General features: G+C 37.6%; 1 protein-coding gene across 1 annotated transcript in view; it reads left to right on the top strand.

Moving 5' to 3' along the window:
• ptprdb (protein tyrosine phosphatase receptor type Db) overlaps positions 1–14,793 on the top strand; it is a 165,998-nt gene that overhangs the window by 57,998 nt on the left and 93,207 nt on the right. Inside the window, exons 3-4 of the mRNA XM_037674346.1 lie at positions 9,822–9,967; positions 11,586–11,727. Coding sequence (XP_037530274.1) covers positions 9,822–9,967; positions 11,586–11,727 — 288 coding nt within the window. The remainder of the gene's footprint in view (positions 1–9,821; positions 9,968–11,585; positions 11,728–14,793) is intronic.

Below are 14,793 nucleotides of genomic sequence, written 5' to 3'. Positions count from 1 at the left end.
TTTTTACATTAGCTCTCAGAGAGGCCATAGAAACTCTCAACTGGGACAATTATAGTTAATTTACTAACAGCAGGTCATTGTTTATAACCCTTTAACTCGTCATAATGTCTGTTACATTCATATATTAAACTGAAACTGTGTGGGAGGCTAAGCTAAGAGGGACTCATTCCATTAGAGGGAACGTAGAATTAAGTTCTGCTGCTGAGGATCCTCAGTGTCTGCATCCACAGGACTGTTGCTATCACTAGCTATTGCAAAGCTGCACACTCAGCTGTGAGTAACGAAATGTGATGACCTTGGCTTAGCATTAGCTTAGCAGATGCAGTCGCTTGTGAATAGGCCTGGATAGCGTTAGCTTAGCTCGAGCGTAGCCTGAGCACTGGTGTGTAACTAATGCCCTGAGACCAGCGCTGAGAAGAAGCCTCTGTTCATCTTCATGGGAAGCCAGCTCTGACCCAGTAAAGTTGTGCACCAAGTGGACCACTCATGTGTTTCTAATGATGTGTGCACAAAAGAAGATCTGGTTTGATTAATTCCTCCCCTTGTGTTCCTAGCAAATTAACCCTGATTAACTCGGCACTAGCCGGACCCCGCGGCTACCATGCTGATTGTTGCTCTAATTGGACATGCATTACTAAGGGCAACAAAAGCACATTTTATCCTTCGCAGTTGCATCCGTGTGTCGTCATAGTAATAATGTCACATTGATACATGGGGACAGCAGCTGCAGTTTTGTCCTGAAAATTGTAGATTTTAAATTCCACTGTGCAGTGAGACATTCAGGATCAAAGAGTGCTCTTTAATTAAAAAAAAAAAAAAGTGGTTTTAAAGTATCTCACTCATTTATTGATCTGCAGTTCAGATTGACACTTAATCTTTATGAAGCTTGAAAAACAGCCCATGTTAGCCCATTTCTTTGTGTTTTATTTCATTTTTTGTGCTGCAACAGCCCTTTTTGCCAAATGTTTTCTAATTAATGTGTGTGTTCTGCACAGGGCTGATAGCCTTCTGTGTTTATTAGGTGCAGCAGTCCAATTTTATTGCTTTTAATTTCCTCTAAATGTGTCGGTTTGATGGTAATGCATTTTAAGTTATGGTTCTGGCCATATGCCCACCTGCTCTCCGGGCTCACTGTGACGCGTCTGGTAAGATCTGCTGCTTCTTTCCTAAACTTGTGTGAAATTTCTAATTCAGCTCTCAATTAGGACGTCATCTGTAACAACGCTGAATTTTAAAGTGCTTTTTAACTCAGCAAAGAAGAACCACAACATTAAAACACACATCAGATTATTTTTTTAATTTATTTAATTAATTCATTCATCCACGTAAATTCACAAAAATTCTAAAAATATATTCAGGTTAAGAAACATGAGAAACAGAGAATTATGTATTATTATAGTATGTAAGAAGAGGTCCAGATACAATGTGCATGATGTATATTTGATCAGAAAGGTTTATAATTATCACCACTTGCCTCTGAAGGTCAAGCTTCATGAATCAATCAGTTTTTACCTGAAGCCGGTGTTTTGATTTGTTTTTCTTGTAAAAGCTCATCTTGGGTTTCTTCTTTGTTATTTTGATATTTGCAAAATCTAAAAAAAAAAAAGTGATGGCTTAACATTTGGCAGCTCAAATCATACCTTCAGCTACTATGTTTAAGAATACAGGATACAGCCACAATAATGACACATTAAAATACAGAGAAAAATATTATTACTTTGGTCAAAGATACTCTAAAGCTGTTTATTTTACTATACTGTTTGAAATGTCCTCTTCATTATTATTTATTTTAACACATGATCAAATTTGACTGCAACAAGATTATAAGAAAATGTGACAGACCCACATAGGATGTGAAGAGAAAAGACTGTTATGGCCTTGTCCAAACAGAAATACAATTTGTCCGTTTTTTGTTTGGTTTGTTGTTTCTAAAAATTAAAAAAATTTTAAAAAACTTTTTGAACACAGTATTTTTTCTAGAAATGTATTCACCCACACAAAAATACTAAAATCAGCACAAAGCGTAGTAAATATGCCATGCCTATATGTGGCACTGTAATGCTGATTAAAAAAACCCACCAAAAACAGGAAACAAGGCGTGGACCTTGCATATAAAGCTTGTACACTGAGTGCAAAATGTAAACACAGAGAGGGGAGATGCCCTTGGGTTGGAGGTTGGATCAGAGGCAGGGCTATGACATCATTGTTTTTAAAAGGTGGCATTTTGCCCGTCTACACAAAAATGCAAAAGTGGCATTTAAATATTATTTTTACTCAAAAACTGTTTTTTAAATTCTGTTTTAGAGTTGTTTAAACACTGTTTATGTGTTGACGCATGTCTGAAACATGAAAAAATCATTTTTGTGTTCACAAAAACTGTTCCCATGTAGACAGCACCAAAGTTTTTATTTCGAAAATCACTATACATGATTCCTTGTCCACACAAATCCACCAGATTTTTTTTGTTTTAGGTCTGCTATTTGGAAAGCATTTTATTGAATATCTGTTTTGTTTTTATTTGTTGTTCCTCTTACCAAGGACTTAGTTTGAGTGTATATTGGAGATGCCTACACAGAAAATAAAAGAATAAAAACAACTTTATAAACTCGTAGAGTAGTGTGGATGGGCTTTCATTTCAATTCAAACCTCCAGCAGAACCAGGCTCAGGACAACCGGACATCTGCTTCAACCAGCTGGGTTTGAGAGGACAGGAAGGAGAGACAAACGAACACAGAATGGCAGGTCCAGATGTTGGTGCAGGTGTACCTGAAAGACAAAAACACTTGTTAAGGATAGAAAGAATTACAAATACAAAACAGGTTGAGCAGAGTCAGTAAAGACAGTAGCATTGTGAAGAAATGTGGTCAGTTTGTCCTCCAGCAGTCTAAGCCTATAGCAGCATAACTAAGGGACAGCTCAGGAAACTCAAGCCCACCCTAACTATAGGATTTACAGTATATTAAAAAAAAGACTTAAGCTTAATCTTAAAAATGGACAATGTGTCAACCTTACGGACAGAAACTGGAAGTTGGTTCCACAAGAGAGAAGCCTGATAACTGAAAGATCTTCCTCACATTCTGCTTTTGGAAACTCTAGGAACCACAAGTAAACCTGCAGTCTAAGAGGAAAGTGCTCTGTTAGATCAATGTGGAACAATAAGATCTATATGATGGATTTCCTTAGTGATCTACACCTGCCACTTTTTTGTTCCTATAGACTTCCCCTGCTAAAGCCAGAACCTGCCAGTCGGAGATTCATATCCCAAGTCTTGCCACACCGTATATATAAATCCTTCTCCCTAGGGTTTGTGCCAGCATCTGTTCTTACAAACTTGACTTCTCTTGAGTGTCCCTCTCGGTTCAGACACCATCTGGCAGCAACAGCTTGTCCCTGAGGTCTCCTCCAGCCATTAGCTTTGTTTTAGTCTTGCTGTTGTCTTTTCTAGTGCTCCCATTTGTCCATCAGCAGTTTGCTTTAAGAAAATATTATTACAAACTTGATAAAGAAACATTTAGGACACATATCCAGTTTTTAGCTGTCAAAATGTCTTACAGTGCTGTCCAAATGCACAAGCTTAGTTTCTTTTTGATATATAGAGGAAAGGCCGTATGTACATGGTCTGTCACACATCTTTGGACATTAACTCGAAAGTTGTGTTGCGATGGGAGCTGCCTGTGTAATCCCTGCCATCTGTTGAGTAGATCAGATCATAATGACGTTTATGTAGGCCACCCTCCTTTCCAAACACCCCTCAACACACATGCAGACGTACCAAGAAAAAGACTGATACTGTACAATTCCATCGAAATCTCTCTCCATAGACCTCTGGTTTCTCACTTAAGTCTTAAACCATCTTTAAGGAAAAGTCAGAGGCTTTGGGGTGACATAAAGCTGCAAATGTGGATGCTACAAATTATCTTCCAACGTGAAACAGCTGTTTCATTATCGCACATTTAAAGGCTCCTAAAGGCGAAATGTCTGTGATGATGTAAAATGTTTACAGATACTGGCCTAAAATGTAGTGTGGTAGTAGCTGAGTTTGATCCCTAACACATATCCTGAGTGCTAACAGTTTGTGTAAGACATTTGTTTAAGATGTTGCCTTCAACAGTTTGCCATAAACTTTGGCTGTTAGGAAAACATCTTGTGAGTAAGTGGACAGATGAAACTGTCAAATCAATGGATGCTCATTTACAAGTGAATGGCTTGTGGAATCAATCTAATTTAAGATGGCCACCACAGCTAGCTCATGTTAAAAATCACAAAAGTAGCTTGAACTTTACAATTTCCCAGATACTTTTCTCAAATTTGGTGTAATTAGATCTGAGCTTCATTCACAGCACATACTTTCAGTGCTACTTGCTGTGTGAGATTTTTGCTTAAAATGTTAGCAGTAGCTGTTAAGCCCACTTGTTTGTTAGCAAAATATCTCATTAACCACAAGATAGGTTTTAACAAAAAATTGTATCACCTTCAACTGACTACTGTTTGAAGTCCATCTTTTCCATGACCACCACAACTAATTAACAGTAGCCAACACAAAAATGACTATAACTCAGACAATTATACTGGTTTTGAGCTGAAATTTGTCATTTGTGGTAGTAGCAGTTATTCACTAAACTTACTCTGAGCCTGACATTTTACGGTTTTGCATAACGTTATTTTTTTACTTTTGACCAAAACAGCTACAACTTTATCTTGACATAAGATGAGCTTGATTACAAACTTAAGCATAACAGACATTTCTTCAGTGAATGGTACGCCTTTCTATTTTATTTATTTATTACTGTAAAATGGTTCTTATCCTTTAAACATCTACAAAGATTTGATAGTTGTATTTTTTTTTTCTTATCATCAGCCTTCTGTCCTTTGGCCCAAATGCCAGCTCTTAATCCTACCAAAGCAACACAATCAAAAAATGTCTGATCATCACAGCAAACTGTAAAGAAATCTAGAGGGAATAAATGAGAAAAGCAGAAGAAGAACCGAGAGGATTAGTTCAGAGGAGACAGTGGGAGAAGAGATGAAAATGGGGGGGGGGGGGGCATCGTGAAGACGAGGGAAAGCAGAAGGGCTGAGGAAAGATGTTAAGAGAAGAGGGGAAGTGTGGAGGTTGAACTCCACTCTCTCCACCCACATCCCCCTCCATAAAGTCAGCTGGTGTGACAGGATGACTTATGTAACACCCCAGAGATGGAAGGAGGAGATGGGGGAACAAGGAGGAGGTGGAAAGAGGGAGCAAGGAGAGCAGCTGCAAAGCAGGAGGAAGAAGTTCTTTAGCAGCAAACAATTAGCAGAGTTACAGAGATGGAGGGGACACACTGGAAGACACAGAGAACCAAACAGGGGATGTATGAAGGAGCTGGACAGATAAAGAAAATGGGGGAGATAAAAAAAAAAAAAAAGCAATTGAAAGATCTGGTGAAGCTGTTAGCATGGCTCTGCTGGCTTTACACTTTCATTTGTTTTGTGGGGGGAGAGATTAGTAAAAGGATTAGGAGAGAGATTCCCCCTCTCCTCATCCTTTTTCTTCTCTCTCAGCCTTTCTGTCTTCCCGAGCACACACACTCACGCTGTAACGGCATGCATGTGAAGGCTGTGTACATGGTGACATATCGAACTTATCAAAGCTTTCAGCGTTTTGTTTGGGGTTGGTTTTTCTGCACAGTCAGTTAAGCATTGTGAGACAAAACTGTTAAAAACACAAGAAAAAAACTGAAGGCTTAGTAAAATAAAGTGTTATGTGTTGTCGTCATCGTATGGTCCCATACAACGGCAAAATGAGTTCTCTGCATTTAACCCATCACACCTGAGATACACCCAGGTGGAGCAGTGGGCTGCTATGTAGGCACCTGGGGAGCAGTTAGGGATTAGGTGTCTTGCTCAGACACCACATGTGAGAATGGCTGGGGGTCAAACCTGGGACTTTTAGGTCCTAAATCGGCTGCCCCGTCTCTACCCCATCCCAACCACTAGCAATCCTCGAAAGAAGACAGAATTCCTGCGTCCTTCCATGCCAGAGTTTTAGCCTAAGGTCTTTTAGGATGAAATATAAAGTTGGAGCTATTTTGGTCAAACCTTGGACATAATGTTTTGATCAACCTCATGTAAAACTGTGGGATGTCACTCTCAGAAAGTGTGTTGAACATGACTCTCAGCTACTACCACATCAAATTTTTACTTGATTAAGGCAGCTCAGTAGTTAGTGCCAGGGTCTTGTAATATGTAGGTTGTGGGTTTGAGCTCAGGTTGTGTCAGGAAAGGCATAAAACACCTGCCATATCTTTGATGGGAGCTCGCTCGCTGTGGTGACCCCTGAAAAAGGAAGCAGCTAAATGAAAGTTTTCTTTGTTAACTTGACTGAGTTATGAGCACTTTTGTGTTGACTATTGTTGAGTAGCTGTGGTGGCCATCTTAATTTGGAGCCGATTCCAAAGATCAGTTGTGAACGATTACTTTCTGAAAGTTTTGTTACTTTTCAATCTCTGGCTTTTTGAAGTATTTGTTAATGATACAGACAAATAAACACATGATGACACACATATAAAGGCCTAAAAACCAAGGCTCCACCTTTGCCTTTAGTAGCTAGTATTAAAATGTTACCATGGCGACTTACGAAAATATAAACATCATCTATACACATTTAGGTAAATATTTTTATGGTGCAGAAAACAGATGTGTGAGTTCTTACTTTCCATTTTAGAAACTTGGCTATGGATTTTTTGTTTGATAACTGATTTAAGCTAAAACTTTACAAATGAATGAGAACTAAACATTTAACTACAGTAATTGGTTTCCACGTTAATTCATTCATTCATTCATTCATTCATTACAGGTTGTCTTGTATCCTACCTGAAAATAAGCTTATTAATCTTTTTTTTTTTTTTTTAATCAAAAGTAAACATGCAACTACCTGCTTTTGTTACTAGGTATGTCATAAACCACTGGACAGACTTTAATGAAACTCTCAGTAAATATTTATCAGATTTACATTTACAACTTCTTAAATTTGGATTCAATCTGCTTCAAGATGGCTGCCATAACCAATCAACCTTAGCCAATAAAAATGGTTATGACATATTCAATTTCACAGATGCTAGTTGGATTTGAATATGACTTTGGTGTGATAGTAGTTGAGAATCTACCTAACACATATGCCTGAGCTCTAGAAGATCACTATATATGCTCATGAAATGCAGTTCTTTTTTATAAGTGCTAGGTATTTTTTATGGGTTTTTTTAATGAATGAACACTAACTTGACCTAGATGCACACAAACACACCTTGTTGCACAAATAAAGACGCAGTTTTATGTTTTTAAAACCCACATGAAGCTAAATACACGTTAAGACGTGACCGTTTTGATCTGCGTTACTGTTCAGCCTCACATCTCCACATCTGTTCCACGCTTGCTCTGTCTCACCCCCTCCTTCATCCTTCTCCATCTTCTCTGCTCTTTTCTGCTCACTCTTTCAACACTCTTTCTGTTTCTCTGCTGCTCTGAACAGCTTCCCTTTTCTCCCTCTCTCCTTTTAAAACAGCAAAAAGCAATTTCTCTCCCTTTGTCAGGGCGGCTGGCGGTAAGCCCCTAAGTAGGGATTTTCTGGTTTGGCTGGAATGCCATTAGACGAGCTGGTGGTGACGTGCCGTGACTGACGTGTCGAATCTTTTTGATGTTGTGATGTCACAATCCAGCAGAGGCTGGGGTTATGATATTGTTGGCGTCCTCAAAACGAGGGGCTTTAGTGGTCATGTCAGAAGTAAGTCTTTATAAACCCTTTATGGCACAGAAATATTAAGCCTCTTTGGACGGTACAGGACAGAGAGAAAGCATGATGGAGTGTGCACACACGTACAGGAAAGAAGACACACACTGACACAATGCCACCCACCTGCATGTCTAAACTCAGATGTGCTGTAGGTGTACAAATACTCCAGGGTGTGTGACACACCGGCTAAAAACATTACTATTCGTCAAGACCGACACATTTTTGTTTAAAGTGTCAAAGACATGCACAAGAAACAAAAAGTGTTTCTGTACGACGTGTGGTTTACCTGTGACATATGAATGTTCTAGTCTTAAAGGGATAGTCCTGGTATTTGAACTGGTGTTATGTGGAAAAGGTATGAACAGTAATAGTAAAATCTTACCTTTTGTAGATCTTTGTTAGCCCTCATTCCAAAGAAAGAGTTTAAATTGGACCAGATTAACGATTCAACAGCTAAGTTAATGAGAACGTATGAGAGAGGTTAAGACCAAAGTGGAATATTGACACCTTAAAAGAGCTTTACACTTACAAATTACAATGCCGCCATTAAAATTTTATCGTGATAAACCATTACATCACTGTCTGTTTTGTATTACACAGGTATTTACAAAGATGTCTGTTTTATCCAGCATAAATAGCATTAGCAGCTTACTGTAGCGCTTCCTCCAAGAATGTTATAATCTTTCACGATATCTAGGTACTCTAAAATTGATGATGTAATGAGTCTTAGTAGAAAAAAAATGTTCATTCTGTGTGAAAATATATAGAGTTTTTTTAGATTGGAGTTTGTTTTAAGATGACAACAATCCACAATGGTCTTGGCTCTCGTCAGACTAGCCTTTAGCTCATTAGTTTGATCAAAATTAAGCTTTAGTTCTCCATAAGATATTGCTCAAAGTGTGCTCAACAAAGGTAAAAGTTAAACATTTCTGAACTTTTCCACAAAAACACACTTCATATCATCTGAAATATTTGCATAAATGAACAAAACACTAAAAACACCACACTGCCTAACAACAGTCGCAAAAGTCCGGCTACAACAGGTCTCTCTTGTAAATGAGTCCTTGAGGCTCAATGAAACTAACATGTATAAATAAAGGTTGAATGAATAAAACTGCCCAAATGCAGTAAATTACTAGCTAAAAGCTAGCTAAAAGCTGAACGTTTCAAAAGGCTACCTATATATAGCAAAATTGTAGCTAATAGTTAAAAGTTGCTAGAGGCCAGCTAAAAGCTAAACGTAGCAAAAGTCTTCCTAAAAATATGAAAAGCATATCCAACATTTTTTCATTCAGGTCATCTGGATAGTTTCTTTTTTTTTTTTTTTGTGCTGAAACGTTTCACCTTCGATCCAGAAGGCTTCATCAGTCAAGGAAACACACAACACAAAACTGATTCTTCCCCCTGATGAAGCCTTCCAGATTGAAGGCGAAACGTTTCAGCACAAAAAAAACAAGAAACTATCCAGATGACCTGACTGAAAAATGTTGGATTGTATACCTGGATTATTGAGCATGGACTTGGTTGTTTTCAACCAGTTTGACACGACTGTCAACAAGGAAGAAGGCCGGCAATGGAGGAGGGGGCGTGACAAAGAGACCATCTTAGCACCAACATAACTGGTTTGTTCCACTTTGGAGTAAGCTGTTGGAGGAAGAATCAGTTTTGTTTTGTGTGCTTCCTTTACTGATGAAGTCTTCTGGATGGAAGGTGAAACGTTTCAGCACAAAAAACAGAAACTGTCCAGATGACCTGACTGAAAAATGTTGTATTATATACCTGGATTATTGAGCATGGACTTTGTTAAGAAAAGCATAGTTAAAAGCAAGAGAATAGCAAAAATGTTGCTAAGAAGAGATAAACATTACAAAAGGCTAGTTAAAAGTGAAAAGTGGCATATGACAAAAAATATGCAAGCTGTAGTTAAAATAAAGGTACAAAAACAAACTTACTGAAAATTGCATGTGTAAAGTCGTATGTCAGTTTGGTTTTTATTCGATGTTAAATGAGCATTAATGTGGTCCTTTACCTCTGAATGTTCCTTTCCCCGCAGCACCACCCAGATTCACCCGGACCCCGGAGGACCAAACTGGAGTGCAGGGAGGAGTGGCCTCCTTCGTGTGCCAGGCCACGGGGGATCCACAGCCCAAGATCGTATGGAATAAAAAAGGCAAAAAAGTCAGCAACCAAAGATTTGAGGTATGGCACGTGTCCAGAAAACACTTTTTTGTTTTCTGCTCTACTCCTCACTTCCCTGTCGAAGGGGGGAAAAAATAGTGACTTTGGGTTAGTGTCCAACGTTAAGAGGTTTTTACAGAATACTTTATGTCAAGCATAACTGATCCTATCTGAGCTGTTGCTTTGAATTTTACTTGAAGTTCTGTTTTTACTTCGTTTGTCGTGACTGGAAGATTCTTCAAGAAAATTGAGAACACCTGGGAATATCATGAGACATCTTGGAGACTCTCTCTCCAAAGCCGTTGGGCAACGAGTTGCCAACAGTCGCAGCCCAGTGAGATACTACTGTAAATGTATTCAGGTGTAACATTTACCAGTCTGGACCAGGCGCGGCAAAAAAGCAGGAAAAAAAATATTCAGAAGGAAACAGATTTTAAAACATAAAAAGGAAAGTAACAAACGTTATCGAACAGACCTTATTTGCAGGAGTTTAACTAAAGTCCAGATTGACCCAAAGACATTAAATTAAAGAACAAACACCAAGTCAATATTAACTATGACCCTGATAAATCCCTGCTCACTGAGTGTGTCAACACATGAACAAGATCAATAATGGTTAATATTTGCACTAAGCCTTTAGTTGTACCTTTTTTAATAGCAAGTATAATTTAACTGAGCATTGAGAGCCATGTTTGACTTTAGTTAAATTGATATTTCTGCAGCGATTTAAAACCAATAGTGTACCTTTTTAGACAAGTGTGTGAACTGCTATCAGCTGGAACTCTTTCATAGGTCCGATGATGCTACAGTTTCTATGATCAGCTTTATTAATTCCCCGAAGGCTCTGACCTTTGATTTATTTCCCCATCATCACGAGTCCCTCTCATACGGAGGAGATGGTGAATCAGTCTCGGTCCTGCTGAGTGGCTTTCACCTTGAGCCCAGGATGCTCACCCACTTTAATAAGTTGAGTTTCCTCGCAGGTTTTAGTTCATCTCTTTGGCTTCCTGTTTGTGATTGAACCACTTGAAGGAAGTAGTTTATCTTTAATCCAAAAATATATGAGCTCAGGCTACTGTGTGTTCTTCACCGTGGCCCTGTTGGGCAGGACTAGTTGTGGGATTCATGGTTAATGGATGTAGGTTGGAAACTTTACCAGATTTTAGAATCCAGATCAATTAAATGTGCGTAATAAACCTGTGTGAAAGCAGTTTGGAATGCACCTCCTATTATTTTTATCAAATCTAACATTAATAATAAGACGAGAAGAAAATAGTAACTGTACAAGTAATAGCCTTGCATATTTACTTTGAAAAGTTTCTTAGGAGGAGTGCTTGACTCATGCTACTCCATACCCGTTTTAATGCACTACCGAGAACTGCTAAAAGGACTTCAGAAGTTTTCTCAGAAAATGTTTTCTCGTATAAATAAAGGTTGAATGAATATAACTGCAAACTACATTAAAGATGAGAACTAGAAACAGCAGGATTTATGTGAGTCCAACTTGTTAGCTGTACGTTGAAAATGTTTCAAATTAGAATCACGCAAACACCAATGGCCTGTGTTTACAACTTATTACATATTTTTAGAACAGTGATGCAGTTTCTATATAAGTTTATAGGTTTATCTGTGTTTATAGGTTATCGAGTTTGATGATGGGTCCGGTTCTGTCCTGAGGATTCAGCCTCTGAGGACTCCCAGAGACGAAGCCATTTATGAATGTCACGCCTCGAACTCGGCAGGAGAGATCACTGCCACCACCCGGCTCGGTGTCTTACGAGGTCAGTGTGACGCCACTTACACTCACACAATCCACCGATCATCTCTTCATTGACTGTATATCGTTCATGTTACCAGACTACCCCTGTTTTCTCACATGTCCAGGTCTTATTGTGTCCCATCTGTCTCTTAGACTCTTCATCACATTTACGTCTCCTCCTTTTCCTGTTCAGTTCATAAAATTACCATTCCTGTCGTGATAAATCTTAAAATCAAAGTATTCATTAATATTTTTATTATTTTTATGTGCAACATAAGAGTCTCTCAGTTTAAGATAAATTATATTGATCTTTCATAGACATACATCTAAATGTGTGCCTTGGAAATACATAAATAGTTTTCATAAAGGGCAGTTACAAAAACCACTGAACCACTGAGCCGGACTATCAGGGACTAAGAACTGACTCTTTTTTTCCTGAACCTCAGTGTTTGCTACAAGCAACAGCAACCTCATTTGCCTTTTCTTGCCTGTGATAAAAGAAAAACCTCCAAATAGCTGTGACACAGAAGAATAATTGCTTGATGATAGTAATTATCAGTGGTGTGTGTACTCTGTTCATCAGCCTTGGACAGTGTATGGTGCTGAGGAGAGACAATTCAAGTACAACAATTATGTCTAAAGTTTTAATGCACAGCTGAATTGTATTGCTCTTTTTTCTTGAAGTCCAGGACTTTTCAGACAATAGAGATCCAGCCTCAGCTTTACCTGAATGTGTTGTTTGACAGTGACCAGGCATCCTGTGCAATCCTAAAAAGTACATTTATTTTTTTATGTGGCATTTGAGATAAATGTCTTCATGGTTAAGTTGGAAAAATATAAAGTTTGAAAAACAATTTGTCTTTCCAGATGCTATTATTTAGTGCATTTTCTGACATGAAAAATAAAAAAGAAGAACCTAGATGTTGACCCTTGATGTTTTTTGATTCATTCGCAACATCAAAACTCATCAGTACATTTAATTAACACTAACGAGCGTATGTTCTCTTTAAAAATCTATTGTGAATGATGACTGCTTAACCACTCTACAAATTAATTTAATTAACAAGCAGAAACTAAAATGTTAAAGCTAAAATGAAAAAAAAAATGTTACCTAAAAGCTAAACAATGCAAAATGTTAGCTAAAACAAAAAGTAGCAAAGTACAAGCCAAAAGTAGCTAAACACAAGCTAAAGGCTAAACATGGCAAAAAAAAAAAAATAGCTAGCTCTAAGCTAAAAGTAGCAAAGGCATCCCTAAAACTAAAAAGTAGGAAATGGCTAACAAAAAACTAAAGTAGCAAAAAGTTAGTTAAATGTAAAAAAAAAAAGCTGGGTAAAAGCTGAAAATTGCCAAAAAAGCTGGCTAAAAGTAGCAAATGCTACTTAAGAATTAAGTATGCAAAAAGCCAGCTAAATATCAAAAGTAACAAAACACTACTTAAACACAGATAAATAAACTAACTAGAAAGCAAAAATAGCAAAAGGACAGCTAAAACTAAAAGTAAAAAAGGGTAGCTATAAGGTAAAAGTAGCAAAAGCTTAGGCAAATGTATTAAAAGTCTAGCTAGAAGCTACAAATTGCTAAAACCTGGCTAATAGCTAAAAGTAGCAAAATGCAAACTTTAACCAAAAGCAGCAAAAACTTCTGTAAAATTATAAATAGCACAGTTAAAAAGTTTAAGTAGCATAAAAAGGCTAAATTAGAGTAAATATGCTAAACCAGATTTCAGTGACAACAATGTTTTTGGATGAATTAAAGAGATTTTAATGTATTTCTATGAGGATATTTTCAAATAAAGTCATATATTTTGTAAACAATAAAATTCACGCAAACCAAAGGTCATGTCACCCGTCTCTTGAAAGAGCTGAATTTTTGCCATTAGCACAATATATGCAAAAGTTTTAAGATGAAAACAGTGTACAGAAAAAGTGTAATTAAATTGGAAAAGTTTATTTTAACAGTTTTGTTCTTTTCTATCCATTGTTTTTTTTAAGGTGTTTACACACAAGAGATTTTTAACAAAATGTCAACAATGAACAAACATTTACTATAAATTTACAACTGTTTCAGTGAAAACTGGTTTTAAAGTTAAAAAATATGTATGAAATTTCAAAACAGAAAATGTGTACGAACCCTGAGTGACGTGACGCTCATATTTTATTAATGATGGCTGCTCTTAATTCTGATCTTTTGGATTGAATTAGTTTAATAAATTATGAATATTCAACGAGGTTCTATTTTTAATTGCATGTTGACTGGTAAACAAAACCCTGATTGAATTCATTTGTCATAAAATATGACTGTATTTATAAATCAACTGGTGATGGTCAATAAATACATATATGGATTATTATAGCATTTTCCCCCATAATAACATGATCATCTTGACATCAGTATGACATTAGCTTGAGTCCATTAATGCAGAAACTGATGTTTGTGTTGGTGCAGTCCATTAGGAGAACATTAAGTACCGGTAGTTGAAAACTCAAGAGCGTCTTAGAGAGTGAAGTTGCTCAGCCGTGGATAATCACATCACCTGTCTCTGCAGGAAACACTCCTGAGGAAAAGGCATGGAGACGCTTGTTTTACCACTTTCATTTGTTTCCGTTCGTGTCTTTCTGAGGGACATACCTTCACTTTTCTTGTGTGTTTTTTTTTACAAGTCCATTACCTCGTACTCTTATTTTATCTCTTCTTCTCTTTTTTATGCTTATTCCCTCGTTTCTCCATCTCTCCACATGCTCTTGGGTCCACTGCACAGCAGCCCCTAAATTATTCACATCAGACCACTCTTTGCATCTTCTGTTCTTTTCCGCTCCATCCATCTAGTTTTTCCTGTCTCGTGTGGTTGTCTTTGTCAGTGTGTGGGTGTGCTTGTTTTTGCCTGTCTCTCTGTAAAACATGAGTGCACGGAGGCATACCCAACGTGTGTGTTTTCATCTGTGTGTGCTCCTGTCCATCCATGTGTCTTTGCATCTATTTTTGATTTCCCTGCCTCTCTTGCCACACGTTTTAACTTGTTTGCCTCTTTCGTTATCAAAAGCATAACCAGACGAGCACTAACTCAAACACGCACACGCAGGCGTGT

This window comes from Nematolebias whitei, chromosome 3, assembly GCF_014905685.2.
Source record: "Nematolebias whitei isolate Nwh7 chromosome 3, NemWhi1, whole genome shotgun sequence".
NCBI classification, from domain to species: Eukaryota; Metazoa; Chordata; class Actinopteri; order Cyprinodontiformes; family Rivulidae; genus Nematolebias; species Nematolebias whitei.
The sequence above is the reverse complement of the archived record's forward strand: the minus strand, read 5'-3'. Positions and strand labels throughout refer to the sequence as shown.